Source organism: Gavialis gangeticus, unplaced genomic scaffold, assembly GCF_001723915.1.
Source record: "Gavialis gangeticus isolate Ggan-Ray unplaced genomic scaffold, GavGan_comp1, whole genome shotgun sequence".
NCBI lineage: Eukaryota > Metazoa > Chordata > Crocodylia > Gavialidae > Gavialis > Gavialis gangeticus.
The window spans coordinates 20,833,119-20,845,032 of NW_017729027.1; the positions used below are offsets into that span (position 1 = coordinate 20,833,119).

The 11,914-nt window shown below is 40.4% G+C and overlaps 1 protein-coding gene across 1 annotated transcript in view; it reads left to right on the top strand.

Moving 5' to 3' along the window:
- COL9A1 (collagen type IX alpha 1 chain) overlaps positions 1 to 11,914 on the top strand; it is a 132,667-nt gene that overhangs the window by 43,081 nt on the left and 77,672 nt on the right. Inside the window, exons 8-13 of the mRNA XM_019520334.1 lie at positions 91 to 150; positions 5,115 to 5,168; positions 6,838 to 6,873; positions 8,670 to 8,693; positions 8,945 to 8,998; positions 9,745 to 9,798. Of these exons, the coding sequence (XP_019375879.1) occupies positions 91 to 150; positions 5,115 to 5,168; positions 6,838 to 6,873; positions 8,670 to 8,693; positions 8,945 to 8,998; positions 9,745 to 9,798 (282 nt within the window). The remainder of the gene's footprint in view (positions 1 to 90; positions 151 to 5,114; positions 5,169 to 6,837; positions 6,874 to 8,669; positions 8,694 to 8,944; positions 8,999 to 9,744; positions 9,799 to 11,914) is intronic.

The window sequence follows — 11,914 nt, forward strand, 5'->3', positions numbered from 1 at the left end:
GTGTGCGAGAGGGGGGACCAGGCTGCGCCGTCTTCCTGATTCGGCTGGGGAAGGGCCGGTGGCTTTCCAACGCGACGTGTGAATGGATAGAGACGGGTGGGGACGGAGCAGCACCGACCGCTGGAAGCTGCTTTGATCCAGAGGATACAAGTGACTGGAGAAGGAAGAAAGCAGAGTGCTGTAAACTTGGGCCCCTTTCCAGGTGTGCTGCTGGCACTTCTGGGTTGACACAATTGGCCGCGGGGGGACCTCCCCCGCCCAGTGTCTGAGTGACTGCTGAGGGGACAAGTGCCCCCCTGACTCAGGAAGCACCAGTCACCCATGCGGAGGAGGCATGGATCTGTGAAACTTGTAAAAAAAAAAACTGTGTCCCTCTGGGAATTGGCCTTGTCAGCTGCAAGTGATTCATCAGACCTTGTGCGCATATACCATGATCTAGAGCAGGGGTTTTCAACCTTTCTGGGTCAGAGTACCCAAAAAGGCCTGTTGAGAGGGAAGGAGTCCCCTGGTGGCCAGTCGACAAGCTGGGGAGGAGGGTCCCTTTTGGAAGATGGGTGAGCATGCCAGCGGCACAGAGGGACAGCAGCGGCAGAAGTACCCCCTGAGGCCATGCCAAGTACTCCCAGGGGTACGTGTACTCCCAGTTGAAAACCCCTGATCTAGAGCAGTGGTTCTCAACCTTTTCTGTACTGGGAGTAATTTGTAAACATTGATGGCCAGGCCCAACCCAGTGCTGCCAGGCCCCAGCCCCCAGTGTGTGGGGCAGGGGATGGGTGTTTTACAACTCTTTAATATATTCTTGTGACTCACTTTTGGGTCATGACCCATGGTTTGAGAAATGCTGATCTAGAAGATGGATGGTTGCTTACCTATATACACACACATACATGTATATGATATGTAATATATAGAAGCACACACGCACATATAGCTTTTTAAAACCATTGGTCCCTTCCTCAAGTGAATCAGTGAAGAAGGAACAGCACTTATTTCCAGGAAGTACTTGTAAGCACATAAATCTTTTACACATGTGGTAGGGCAAATACACAGCCCTTCATAGTCTGACATAGCCCTGCGTATGACATCAGTAAGTGACTCTAAGACGTGTGTGAATATATATATGTATGTATACATATGTGCATGTATGTATTTACACACATACACAAATATATATAGGTATGTATATATATCTGTGTGTATATATATCTATAGCTATATTCTGTTTATAGGCATATAGCTATAGATAGCTTTTAAAAACCATTGGCCCCTTCCTCAATTTAAACAGTAAAAAAAGGGTAATATTACTTGTTTCTGTGAACCACTTAAAAGCATAACTCTCTCAAACATGTGACACAGCAAATACATACTCACTTGCATATAATTTTTAGACATCCAGATCATTAAAGACTCTTCCAAATGCAACAGCATCTTATCGCATTCTTCTGTTTATATCCTTTTTGATACTACTTCATGGTGGACACTTTTTTCCACTTGTTTTAGTTGGCTTTATTTCTTCATATTGCCTTTTTTTTGTATTTTCCATACTGCTTTTCAGTTCAGATTTTCTGCTTTCGTGGTCTGCTTCATTAGTTCTTGTCTGTATATTCTTGCTATGAGGTCAATATCATCTGCAAGATTTGGAGAGCTAAAGATATTTCAGTAAAATAAAAATAAGTCTATATAAGGCAGCTGATATGTCAGTTGTTTTGGATGGGTTGTAATGCTGGAGTATGAGGAAAGCCAATTAAAAAAAATTAAGTGTCAAAGAGAGTTAGTTGAGGGAAATATTAAGAATTTAAAAACTGCAAAAAATAAAATCAAGGGAATAAATAGGTTAGGAAAGAATGCTGTTGCAGAAGGTTGAGGAAGGATGGCTGTGATCATTTGGATGTGTCAAAATGGACTTAGGACATGCAAGCTGAGTACAAGGAATGAAAAACTGGAAAACTGAGGATTTATTGAATAGATATGGTGAAGACTGTCATAAAGCAAAAAGGTTTAAAGTTGGATGAAGCCATGAACTTGGTGCAAGACACAAAGCAGTGGAAAGGCTTAATTTGACCTCATTGTCACTGCATGAGTACTTTTATTATTTGCTTATATATAAAAATATGCACACATAATATAACTATTTTGGGGGCAATCAAAATATTATCTGAAAACATAAATCTATTTAAAGACCCAGGCAGATGATTGTTTCTTTATCTGTATTACTTAATACATTAGAATAGATTTATACAATATAAACATTTTTCCCAATTGGATTTTTTTATTCTTTGATAGCAATGATGACCTTGTAAAGGGAGGGGAGTCATATTTACATTTCAAGTGAGGCTGTGAACTGGGATCAAGTGAATGATTATGCCTTATTGAACTGGAACATAAGGGTGAACTTTAACAGTGCATCTAAGAGAAATGAGATCTTAAGAGAAACTATAACTTCAGTGTCCGTTATTGTGAAACAAAGACATCAGTCCATCCCCAGTGGTTGTTACTTCCTTTATGACTTAGTTTTTCCATGGGAAAAGAACCTCCTAGGACCAAAAGAACAACAATTCAAGGGAATAGGAAAAGTAACATTAATCCCTTGAAAAAATATACTGGCAGTGGAAACATTATTTATACATTTGGGGAAACTTTTCATTGTTGTTCTTTGGAGGTCAATGTTTATAAACTGCTTCTTTTTGCATACTGGTACTTGCATCTTGTGCCAGGGTCTAAGTGTACTGAGATTTATTTTGTATAATTGGCAGAAGGATAATTTATCATATAAAAACAAGTAAAAAACTAAGACCCAACATAGCAATTTAAGGAGTAGAGATCCTCTACATGAATAATGAAGGTACTAAAATTTATTTGAAATTGTAAGATGGTGCTGTAAGTTGGTTTTTTGTTTGTTTGTTTTGCAAAGTTCTTATACAAAGGTGAATTGAATACTTCTGTTGAAAATTTTAAGATTCCAAAATTATAGGGACCTGATCCTGTAAAGATCTTGTTAATTTCAGTTTTCCAGATTGCATTCATTATTCTGGAATGGAGTCAGTATCAGCAAATCAGCACAGCAAATCACAAGAGGCAGAGATCAACCATTTGAAAATCTTTTTCTCCTTTTCTGCCAAACTCAGTTTTTGTTTCCTTTGCAAGAATAGATGACAACGTAGTCACTGAATGCACAACATTTTCTTGAACACTGCTGTTTTGCTTTAGGAGCTTGTGTTGCATGTATCCTGGTCTTAGGGCGTAAGTGAAAATGGAACCAATAATAAGACGCCATGAAATTCAAATATAGTGAAGACTAATTATGCTTCCATTGTGCATCCATCTGGCATGGGATTCAAACTATCATGTATCTGTACTTGCAGTTCAGAGTGTCTTCTCCCATTCTTTAATTGCTGGGTCAGTTCTGCCTTTTTAATCTTGTTCCTTGCAAATCGTTCCACTGTCAGTTTTAATAAAATGAACCAGAATACTGCACAGTGATTATAATGATGATATAAGCTGCAGGAAATCAAACTAACAGGAAAAATTTCTGGGTCACACACTGAATTACTGGAAATTCACAAAAAAGGGGAAATATTGGACAAATATAAAAACAAGGTTTTTGTAGTAGATTTCTTGAATGTTTTAAGCCACATGTTGATTAAGACATTGAAAACTAAAAGGAAGACAAATGAACCCGAGTTTCATTCCTGGTTGTAATGCCATAATTATTGCTCTCAGACAGGTAGTATGGTTTAAGGGCTAAATTCTGGTCAAACCTGTCAGCTAGATGGAGCTATCATTCAGGGATTTCTCAGCACAGAAGCTGTGTGACTATCATATTTATGTTGAGGCAGCCACATAGGTTCAACACCAAGCCCAATGAGTCTCTTTTTCTCAGATACTGAATTTATGGCCCAGTCGTTTCTGACACCACTGTGGTCACTGGAAGCTGGAAATAACACAGAGGAGGCCAGTTTTATGGCTGCATGACAGGAACCTTGAATGGACTGGTGTGGGATAACCTGAGCAAAATTTTATTGACCAAAATATTCCTGTCCTTTCTTACTACATTCTGGAGTAGTGAGGGAAGAGAACCTTCTTCCAGGTGCTTCCACTCACTATTAAGAACCCGTTTTTTATCCTTTGTCCTTCAACTGTAAGCTCTGCAGTTTATTTAAGAAGAAAAGAGGAGGTGAAGATTCACAGAAAGCTTCTGGGAGAAGCCGTTTGAGGACGTAATTTACATCCTGTGTTACCCTTCACAGAGCAGACATATTTTCTCCAGGTTAAACTGTCTTTGTGATGGGTCAGCCTCATGCCTCGCTGACATGTAGCTGTGCCACTTAGCTGTGTTAGCGTAGGCCATGGCCCCAGATGACTTTAACTCATAAGGGAAATTTTTAAAGCTATAAACAGTACTCTTTTTTGGATACTTGTTGGTAGCTCTTATTTGGCATTTGTGACTTCTGTACATGCATTACATCCAGCATATGGCCTTATGCTTAGGAGTGTGTTTGTATGTATGTATGTATCTAGCAGAAGAACAGAATCTAGTTGCATACATTTAATGAGATAAACATGTTTTTTTAAGGGGTGACTGTTTAATTGAATGCTAATTTCTATGTTCCTAATGAGCTGATTACAGCGGAGAGAGGTCAGGAACAGGTCATCTGTCTTAGCTGATTATGAAACATTCAGGTAGGCTTCTGGGATAGTCTGGAAATTTGCTCCAGTATCCTAGGTACAAATGTTTAGGGTGGAAAATATTGCAACTTGTTATTTTTAACATAAACCACAGAAAATCATAAGTCTAACAGTTCGAAAAGGCTGTGATTTAGAGGAATTTGACTAATTTAATATAACCTTTTTATTAATATGGAATTTAAGTAAGAAGTTGTTGAATGCAGCATACCACAATTGCTAGTACTGATAACCACAAACTAACACTTTTGAACTCTGACATTTGAATATTGAATAGAATTGTGAAAAACTCTATCCCTTTATCTAATTAGATATTTGCTCTCTAAATTTCCTGAAACATTTGCTAACTATTTTGTGTGATAGTTTCATTGTTTTGTTTTAACAAAAAACATATTAGCATTCTATAAACATATTACACCTAACTTCTTAAGGGACTGACAGGACCTGATGGATCATTTGGCCCATCTGGTCGAAAAGGACAAAAGGTAAGATTAAGGCTACTTGTTCAATTTTGTAATATTTTTTTTTCCACAGGCAAATGTGATCATTTTAATGAAGCTAATGAAATTCTTTCTCCTTCCTTAAATTTAGCATTGTTAAATGGAATGGATCCTGATTCTGCTAGTCCAGCAGTGGGCAAAATACAGCTCACAAGCAGGATGCAGCCTGCCAAGGGATTTTATCTAGCTACCTAGCCTGGTCATGATCCATTGGGTTCGCCCTGTGCCGCTGGGCTGTGCTGCTCCACAATTGCGCTATACAGTGTGCCTGTGTTTGGGCAAGGGAAGCTGAGGTTGGGTCACAGGTTTGCACTCTGCCCCTCCCCCAGGCTGGACCAGTCATGATCTGTCATGTGGGGTGTGGATCACAGCTCTACCTCGGCCCTGTGCTGTCACCTGCCTGTGATCCTGGCTCCAGCACTGCCATCCATCCTGCTTCTGGATGCCATGCACCGCTCGCTTGCGGCCCCATCCTATCCCATCTCCTGGCTGACCTTGCCCAGCCTGCAGGAGTCCTGGGCTGGTCCAGTAATCTACCATGTAGGGAGTTTTGGTGACCTGTTGAGGGCCAGAGCCAGGGATGGGGGTGGGGTGTTGACCCGGCGGCAGGGAGAGGGGTACTTACCTAGGCCACAGCTCACCAAACCCTGCTAAGCGGCCCTCCAGTCCAAATAATTGCCCACTCCTATGCTAGGTCCTCCTTATGAAGTACTGAAGCCTTTCAGTTCCCACTGACTTTACTAGGAGTTTCATAGATTTCATAGACATTAGGGCTGGAAGGTCATCATCGGAAGATCATTGAGTCCAGCCCCCTGCCCAAAGGCAGGAAGTCAGCTGGGGTCATAGGATCGCAGCCAGATAAGCATCCAATTTGCTTTTGAAGGTGTTCAATGTAGGTGCTTGAACTACCTCCGATGGCAGGCTGTTCCAGAACTTGGGGGCTCGGACAGTAAAGAAATTCTTCCTTATGTCCAGCCTGAGATGGTCTTGTAGTAGTTTATGACTGTTCAACCTCATCATCCCTTGGGGCGCTCTGGTGAACAAACATTCCCCCAGATACTGGTGGTCATGTTGAGCATTTCTTATAGGGTATTCTTTATCTTGCATGATTAGACTTTATAATACTGGGACAATTACAGCTGGAAAATCTGAGTTAATCTCTAATTCACATGTAGAACATGTATCATAGGAAGGCAGAATAACCAAAATGTTCATTTTTTCCCCTGAAAATAAGGCCAATATTTATTTACAGCCTTTTCTTACACTAAACATTGCTTTCCTTTATTTTAATCGATAGTAGCTAAATAGTGAAACAGACTGCCTAGGGAAGTCCAGTAATGGAGATTCCACAACATTTTTAGAGGCAGGTTAGACAAATACTTTCTAGGTGTTAAACAGGCATGCCTTTCCCCTGAGGAGAGGATTGGACTAGCTAAACTTCCAAGGTCCCTTCCAGAGGCCTGTTTTCTTATGATTGTATAATTTTAAAAGGATGGCTCAAGTAAGTGTTAGTCAAAGTGAGGAAGGATTGCAGACTATGCCTTTTTGCTGGTAGCTGCCCAGAGTGAAGGATTGTATTTTCTTGTATGTTGTGTGCAACAGTAAGCATGATAATTGAGCTTGACACTCTAATAATGCCAGTGTTACTTTTTAGGGTGAACCTGGATTACCCGGAGCTCGTGGGCTTCCAGTAAGTGACATATTTATTATTGTCTGAAAAGTTAGAACACTGTATTCATATTAAATATATGCCATTCATCCCAGTTTCACACTTAGTTTACAGATGGGAATTTATCTGGTCCTTTTAGATGAAGGACCCATTCTGGGAAAACAGTTTCAGACAATGTATTGCTGTTTCTCTAGTGGTGTCCAGCAGAAGCACAGTTTCACTGGCCTGCCTGACAGCTACAACACAATACTCAGGGGCACTTTGAAAATCATTCTTAAGTAATGGGCACAAGTTCTTCTTCACCTGAAATTTTTCCCAGCAGGTACAACTGGCTAAATAACATATAGTGGGTACCTTTCAGACATTTTCTTTTATCACTAGGCATTGTATTAGAGGTATGACCAGTATTGTAATACTAGGAAATACTATTAGTTCCTAGCAATAAAGTGATTAAAAGGAAAATTTTAAAGGGAATTCACAGAGCCTTTAGGAAAGCAGTTACTTTTCTTCTGAAGGGAGGCTGCATTATGATAACAGATCCCTCCTGCAGATACGTGCTGTCAGCATGTGACTGTAGAAATGCGTATATGAAGAAGTGGGAATTTTTATTGAATGGAAAGTAATAAGGTTTCCCTTGTATATAGTATTATGGTATGGCTATATTACAGGTCTGAATCGCAACATGTAAGAGTTATCTAACAGCTGAGGGAAAGATACATTAAATAGTGTAGACAAGAAAGAAAGGTTACTTATTGCTTTGTATTAGAAGGGTAAAATGGAACTGAATTGCGTTATTGATATAATTGAAATTCTTCCTTTATTCTTCAAATTCTTCTAACGCTACCCTTGAAGAGAAATCTGTGTGCAGTGTTCTGTGGTTTGCAAGCACTGTCCCACCCAGGTGATTTAACAGTGTCCTTTTTTTCTCCAGCGTTTGGGGGTAGTTGTGGCTCCCAACTGCTGGAATGCTGCTGTGGGAGGAGCAGGAGGTAGAAAATTTTGGGCTTTGCCTGTTTACCCTTCCACGTCAATATTCTTTCCCACCCCCTCTCTCTGTGAGACAGGATACTGTCATACCCATGGTATGACCCAGTCTATGACAGTTCTTATATTCTTGTCTTGCAATGACTTAAGCATGCATGAAGCTTTACGTGTTGGCAGTTTCATTGACTTGAATGGCACATGCTTAAGTATTTGCAGAATTTAGATTCAAACGTATTAGGGGAAATATCTTATACCAAGATGGAAGAATAATATTTGTTTCTTGGGCATCTCTCCTTAAAATTATGAAGCCCAAATCTAAGGAAAATGTAGACAGGAACAGCTTATCCTGCTCATCTGGAAGCATGGATTACTGGTTTTAGAAGGCTTTTTTCTTCTTTGTTTCTCTCCTTTGTTTTCAGTGACTGTTCATTTACATGTTTTTGAGGTAGCATCAGGGTATAGCTTTTGTTATGGGTTTCAGTGCTTGATAAATAGTCAAGCCTAAAAGAATTAATGCTTTTAACCCTTTGAAACTTACTTTATTGTGTGTCTATAAATTCACGTGGCTGCAGGTTAGCTTAGTCAATCAACAGAATTATTTCCATTGCTTTCTGAAATCAGGTATTGCATAACAAACTCTATATTTGATATTCAATATCAGTGAAAATTACCAAAATATTGATCAAATTAGTGTCAAGCTACTAATGCTTTGCTATTCAGTTGCTGAAGGAATTACTGTGATTTTGTGTTTGATCATGAAAAATGTTCCTACCTTCACCATCCAATCAGATTAACTGTCAGAAAACTTCTCAGCAAATTTTCTTTTTTTACAGGGTAAGGGAATTCTTGGATCAGCTGTAAGTATCATGTTTCACAGCCCATATGCTGATTATTTTAGTTTTGATATTCTTTATTAATATGCACCATTTTTAATTAACATTTTAGACCTGTTGGTGTATTCAGGGCAACTATACATGTGTGTTTCTATTGAATTTTTTTTTTTTTTGCTGTTCTGTTTTGCAAAAATATTTCTCTTATGTGATTGGATATTTTCCGTACACATTATTGGAAATAATTTATAAATATGTCTTTTATTTGGTTGTTATAGGGTCCCCCTGGTGCAGCAGGACTTCCTGGTGAAGTTGGCCGTGTTGGTCCACCTGTAAGTACCAAACTGTTTGCCAGAAATGTGCATTTATTTCTACTTTATTTCCCAGAACTGCTTCTAGCCAGCAAACAGGGGTTAACAACACTGTACCAGCAGCTAAAAACATGTGTTGTTTTCCCTGCATACAAAAAACAAACAGCCAACCTCCCCCACAAAAACCAGCCAAACACTGCAGGAAAGGATTCCTAGATTTGTAAAAAGGGCTGCTAAAATTTAGGAAATGACAACATTAAGACTATCTGTAGAACTGTAACTTTGCACTGTTGTGTGCATTATATCTTTTAAAGTATTTTACTACAAGAGTCATAAATTATTTTTTCAAAGGACTTCTATCTGTCTCATATCACTGAATAGAACTGTTGCTAAATATTTCTTAGGATTAGCATTTGGGTTATTCAAAGAGATTCTTAATGTATGATATCTTTATTCATTGAGTATAGGATTTTTTGTAGTGTTTATCCTCATAGCCAAATACTTAAGTCGTATGCTTGAAAAGTACTTCCTGTTCCTAGGAGAAATTTGAAGGCATAAGATACAAATGAGCACAACCTCTCTCCTTCCTAATTAAGGTTATTTCTCACTATGAAAGTTGAATTCCTGAATTTGAGCATTCCTGTTTTCAGACCAGCTACTTCGCCTTTCGTTTTAGTTGCCTTACTCTTACTTACTGCTTGCCTGAATATGCAGCTGCTATCTAAGTCATTACTGTGGACTAATGAAACTTATCCTAAATTATTAAGGGTGATCCTGGGAAGAGAGGACTACCAGGCCTACCAGGACCACCAGGCCAAAGGGTGAGTGATTGTATTTAACGTATGTTATTGTTTGGAGAAGTGTTGCTGTTGTTGTGTGGGCAAATCCCCATACAGTCAAGGAAATGACAAAGACTATCAGCAGGGCAGGATTAAAACATAGGTACTGTCAGCCCATGTCTAGAGCTCCAGATCCTAGACTTACACAATAACATTTAATTTTACTTTTAATACAAAAGTAAATTTCTAGCTCTTCTGATTGCAAAGAGAATTTTTAAAATGTGAACCTAAGTGTAACAGCCACAGTCCTATCTTCCTGTGTCTGTAGACAGCCTAAAACAATAGGTTTAAGAGGTATGAGCTACCTTACCCTATCATCTCTCCTCATTTGTCCCTATAGTTCCATAAAAGATACCTCTATTGAGTGAGTCAAACATTTCAGAGCAGTGCCTCTGGTTCTCCTCTGTGGGCCCTTTTTGAACAGGGATATTTGTTTTTCAGGTTGTTTGCATTCTTGGTATTCACAAGTTGTGAAAATTAGAACTGAAAGTCACTGGAAGACCCTGCATGTCAGGCAGAAAGCAGGGTAGATTTGTACAGACCAACTAAATTATAGATGTATAAGCTTACAGACCAACTAAATTATAGATGTATAAGCTTCCATAGGCAACGGCTTACTTTATCAGGTGCTATGAAGGGGCTGCAGGAAGCTGAACTTCTGAATAGAAAGTAGTGATTAAAATACAAAGGGTAGGGAAGTGGGAGGAAAAAAGGAAAGGATGCTGCTGGGAGAGGCAAGGTTCATACGAGAGAGAAAAACAAAGCATTAGCCCATTGAAGGACATAGGGGTTGTAAAAGCTAATTTAGATAATGGGATAAGAACCTGTAGTCGTGTGTTAGACCATACTCAACACAATCCAGTCTATGGATAATTTCATATTCTGCCATTTTCCTGTTCAGGTTTGTTTTAAAGTTTTGTTTTCTCTGAACAGCTGCTCTGAGGTTAGTGATGGGATGTGTCCAGGGAGGCTAAAATGTTCTGCCAGAGCCTTGTCTGTCTGTCTGGAATTGATGTTAAATTGGTGTTCATTCATTCTTACATGTAGGGATTGCCCTGTCTGTCCAATGCAGACAGCAGAGGGGTATTGGAAACAGGTGATGGTGTATATGATACTGGTCGCGTTGCAAGTGAATGAACCTCTGATGTATAATTCATGTTAGTTGGTCCAGTGATGATGTGGTCTGTGTTGATGAGGGAGTTCAGCTGGCATCTGGGTCTGGAGAAAAGTCTGGTGCTTGGGAGGTATAGGAGGTATGTAGTTTGTTGCTTGAAAATGTGTATGATACAATGGAGAAAAATAACTAGGAGATAAATACAGAGCAGGAATCTATACCAGGTTTTGAGGTTTCTTCTTTATTTTCAGTGGTAGTTCAATGCCTTTTTGAATCCTGAAGTTCACTGACCTCATTCCAATTGGGCCATTATATGCCCTTGTATTCCAGCAGCCTTCTCCAAATTTCAGCCTTCAGGATTTAAACCAGGGGTGGGCAAAATGGTAGATCTGGCCAGTGTCCAGGCTCTATTTCCCAGCAGCCCCTGCCTATGTCATTGAGCTAGTTTCCATGGAGATCCTGGGGGGGCGGGGCTGTGACTGCACAGCGCCAGGGTTTCCAAGGAGACTGACCCAAGCACTGCTGGCAGGGCGTACTGCTGGGCCAGGAGCTGCTCTGGGGCTGGGGCCAGGATTTTGTGGTGGTGTCAGCGTGGTCTGGAGCTGGGGCAAAGCCGTGATCCACTGCCTGCACACCCTGGATAGGAGCATGCAGGGAGCAGATCGTGGCTGTACCACAGCTCCAGACCATGCTGTCATCACTGCAAAATCCTGGCCTCAGCCCAGGACTGGCTTGCCACCCTGCTGTGCGCCCTGCCAGTGGTGCTTGGATGGGTCTCCTTGGAAACCCTGCGCTGTCACAGCCTCGCCCCTCTGGGGCTCTCCATGGAAACCAGCAGCAGGGGCTGCTGGGAAATGGAGCCTGCCATGGGCTGAAATCGACCCGTGGGACAGACTGCCCACCCCTGATTTAAATTATTCCCTGAAGAGGCCCTCCTATGGTTTCCTCATGCTGCTTATTAGACAAACAAGTACAGTATTCAAC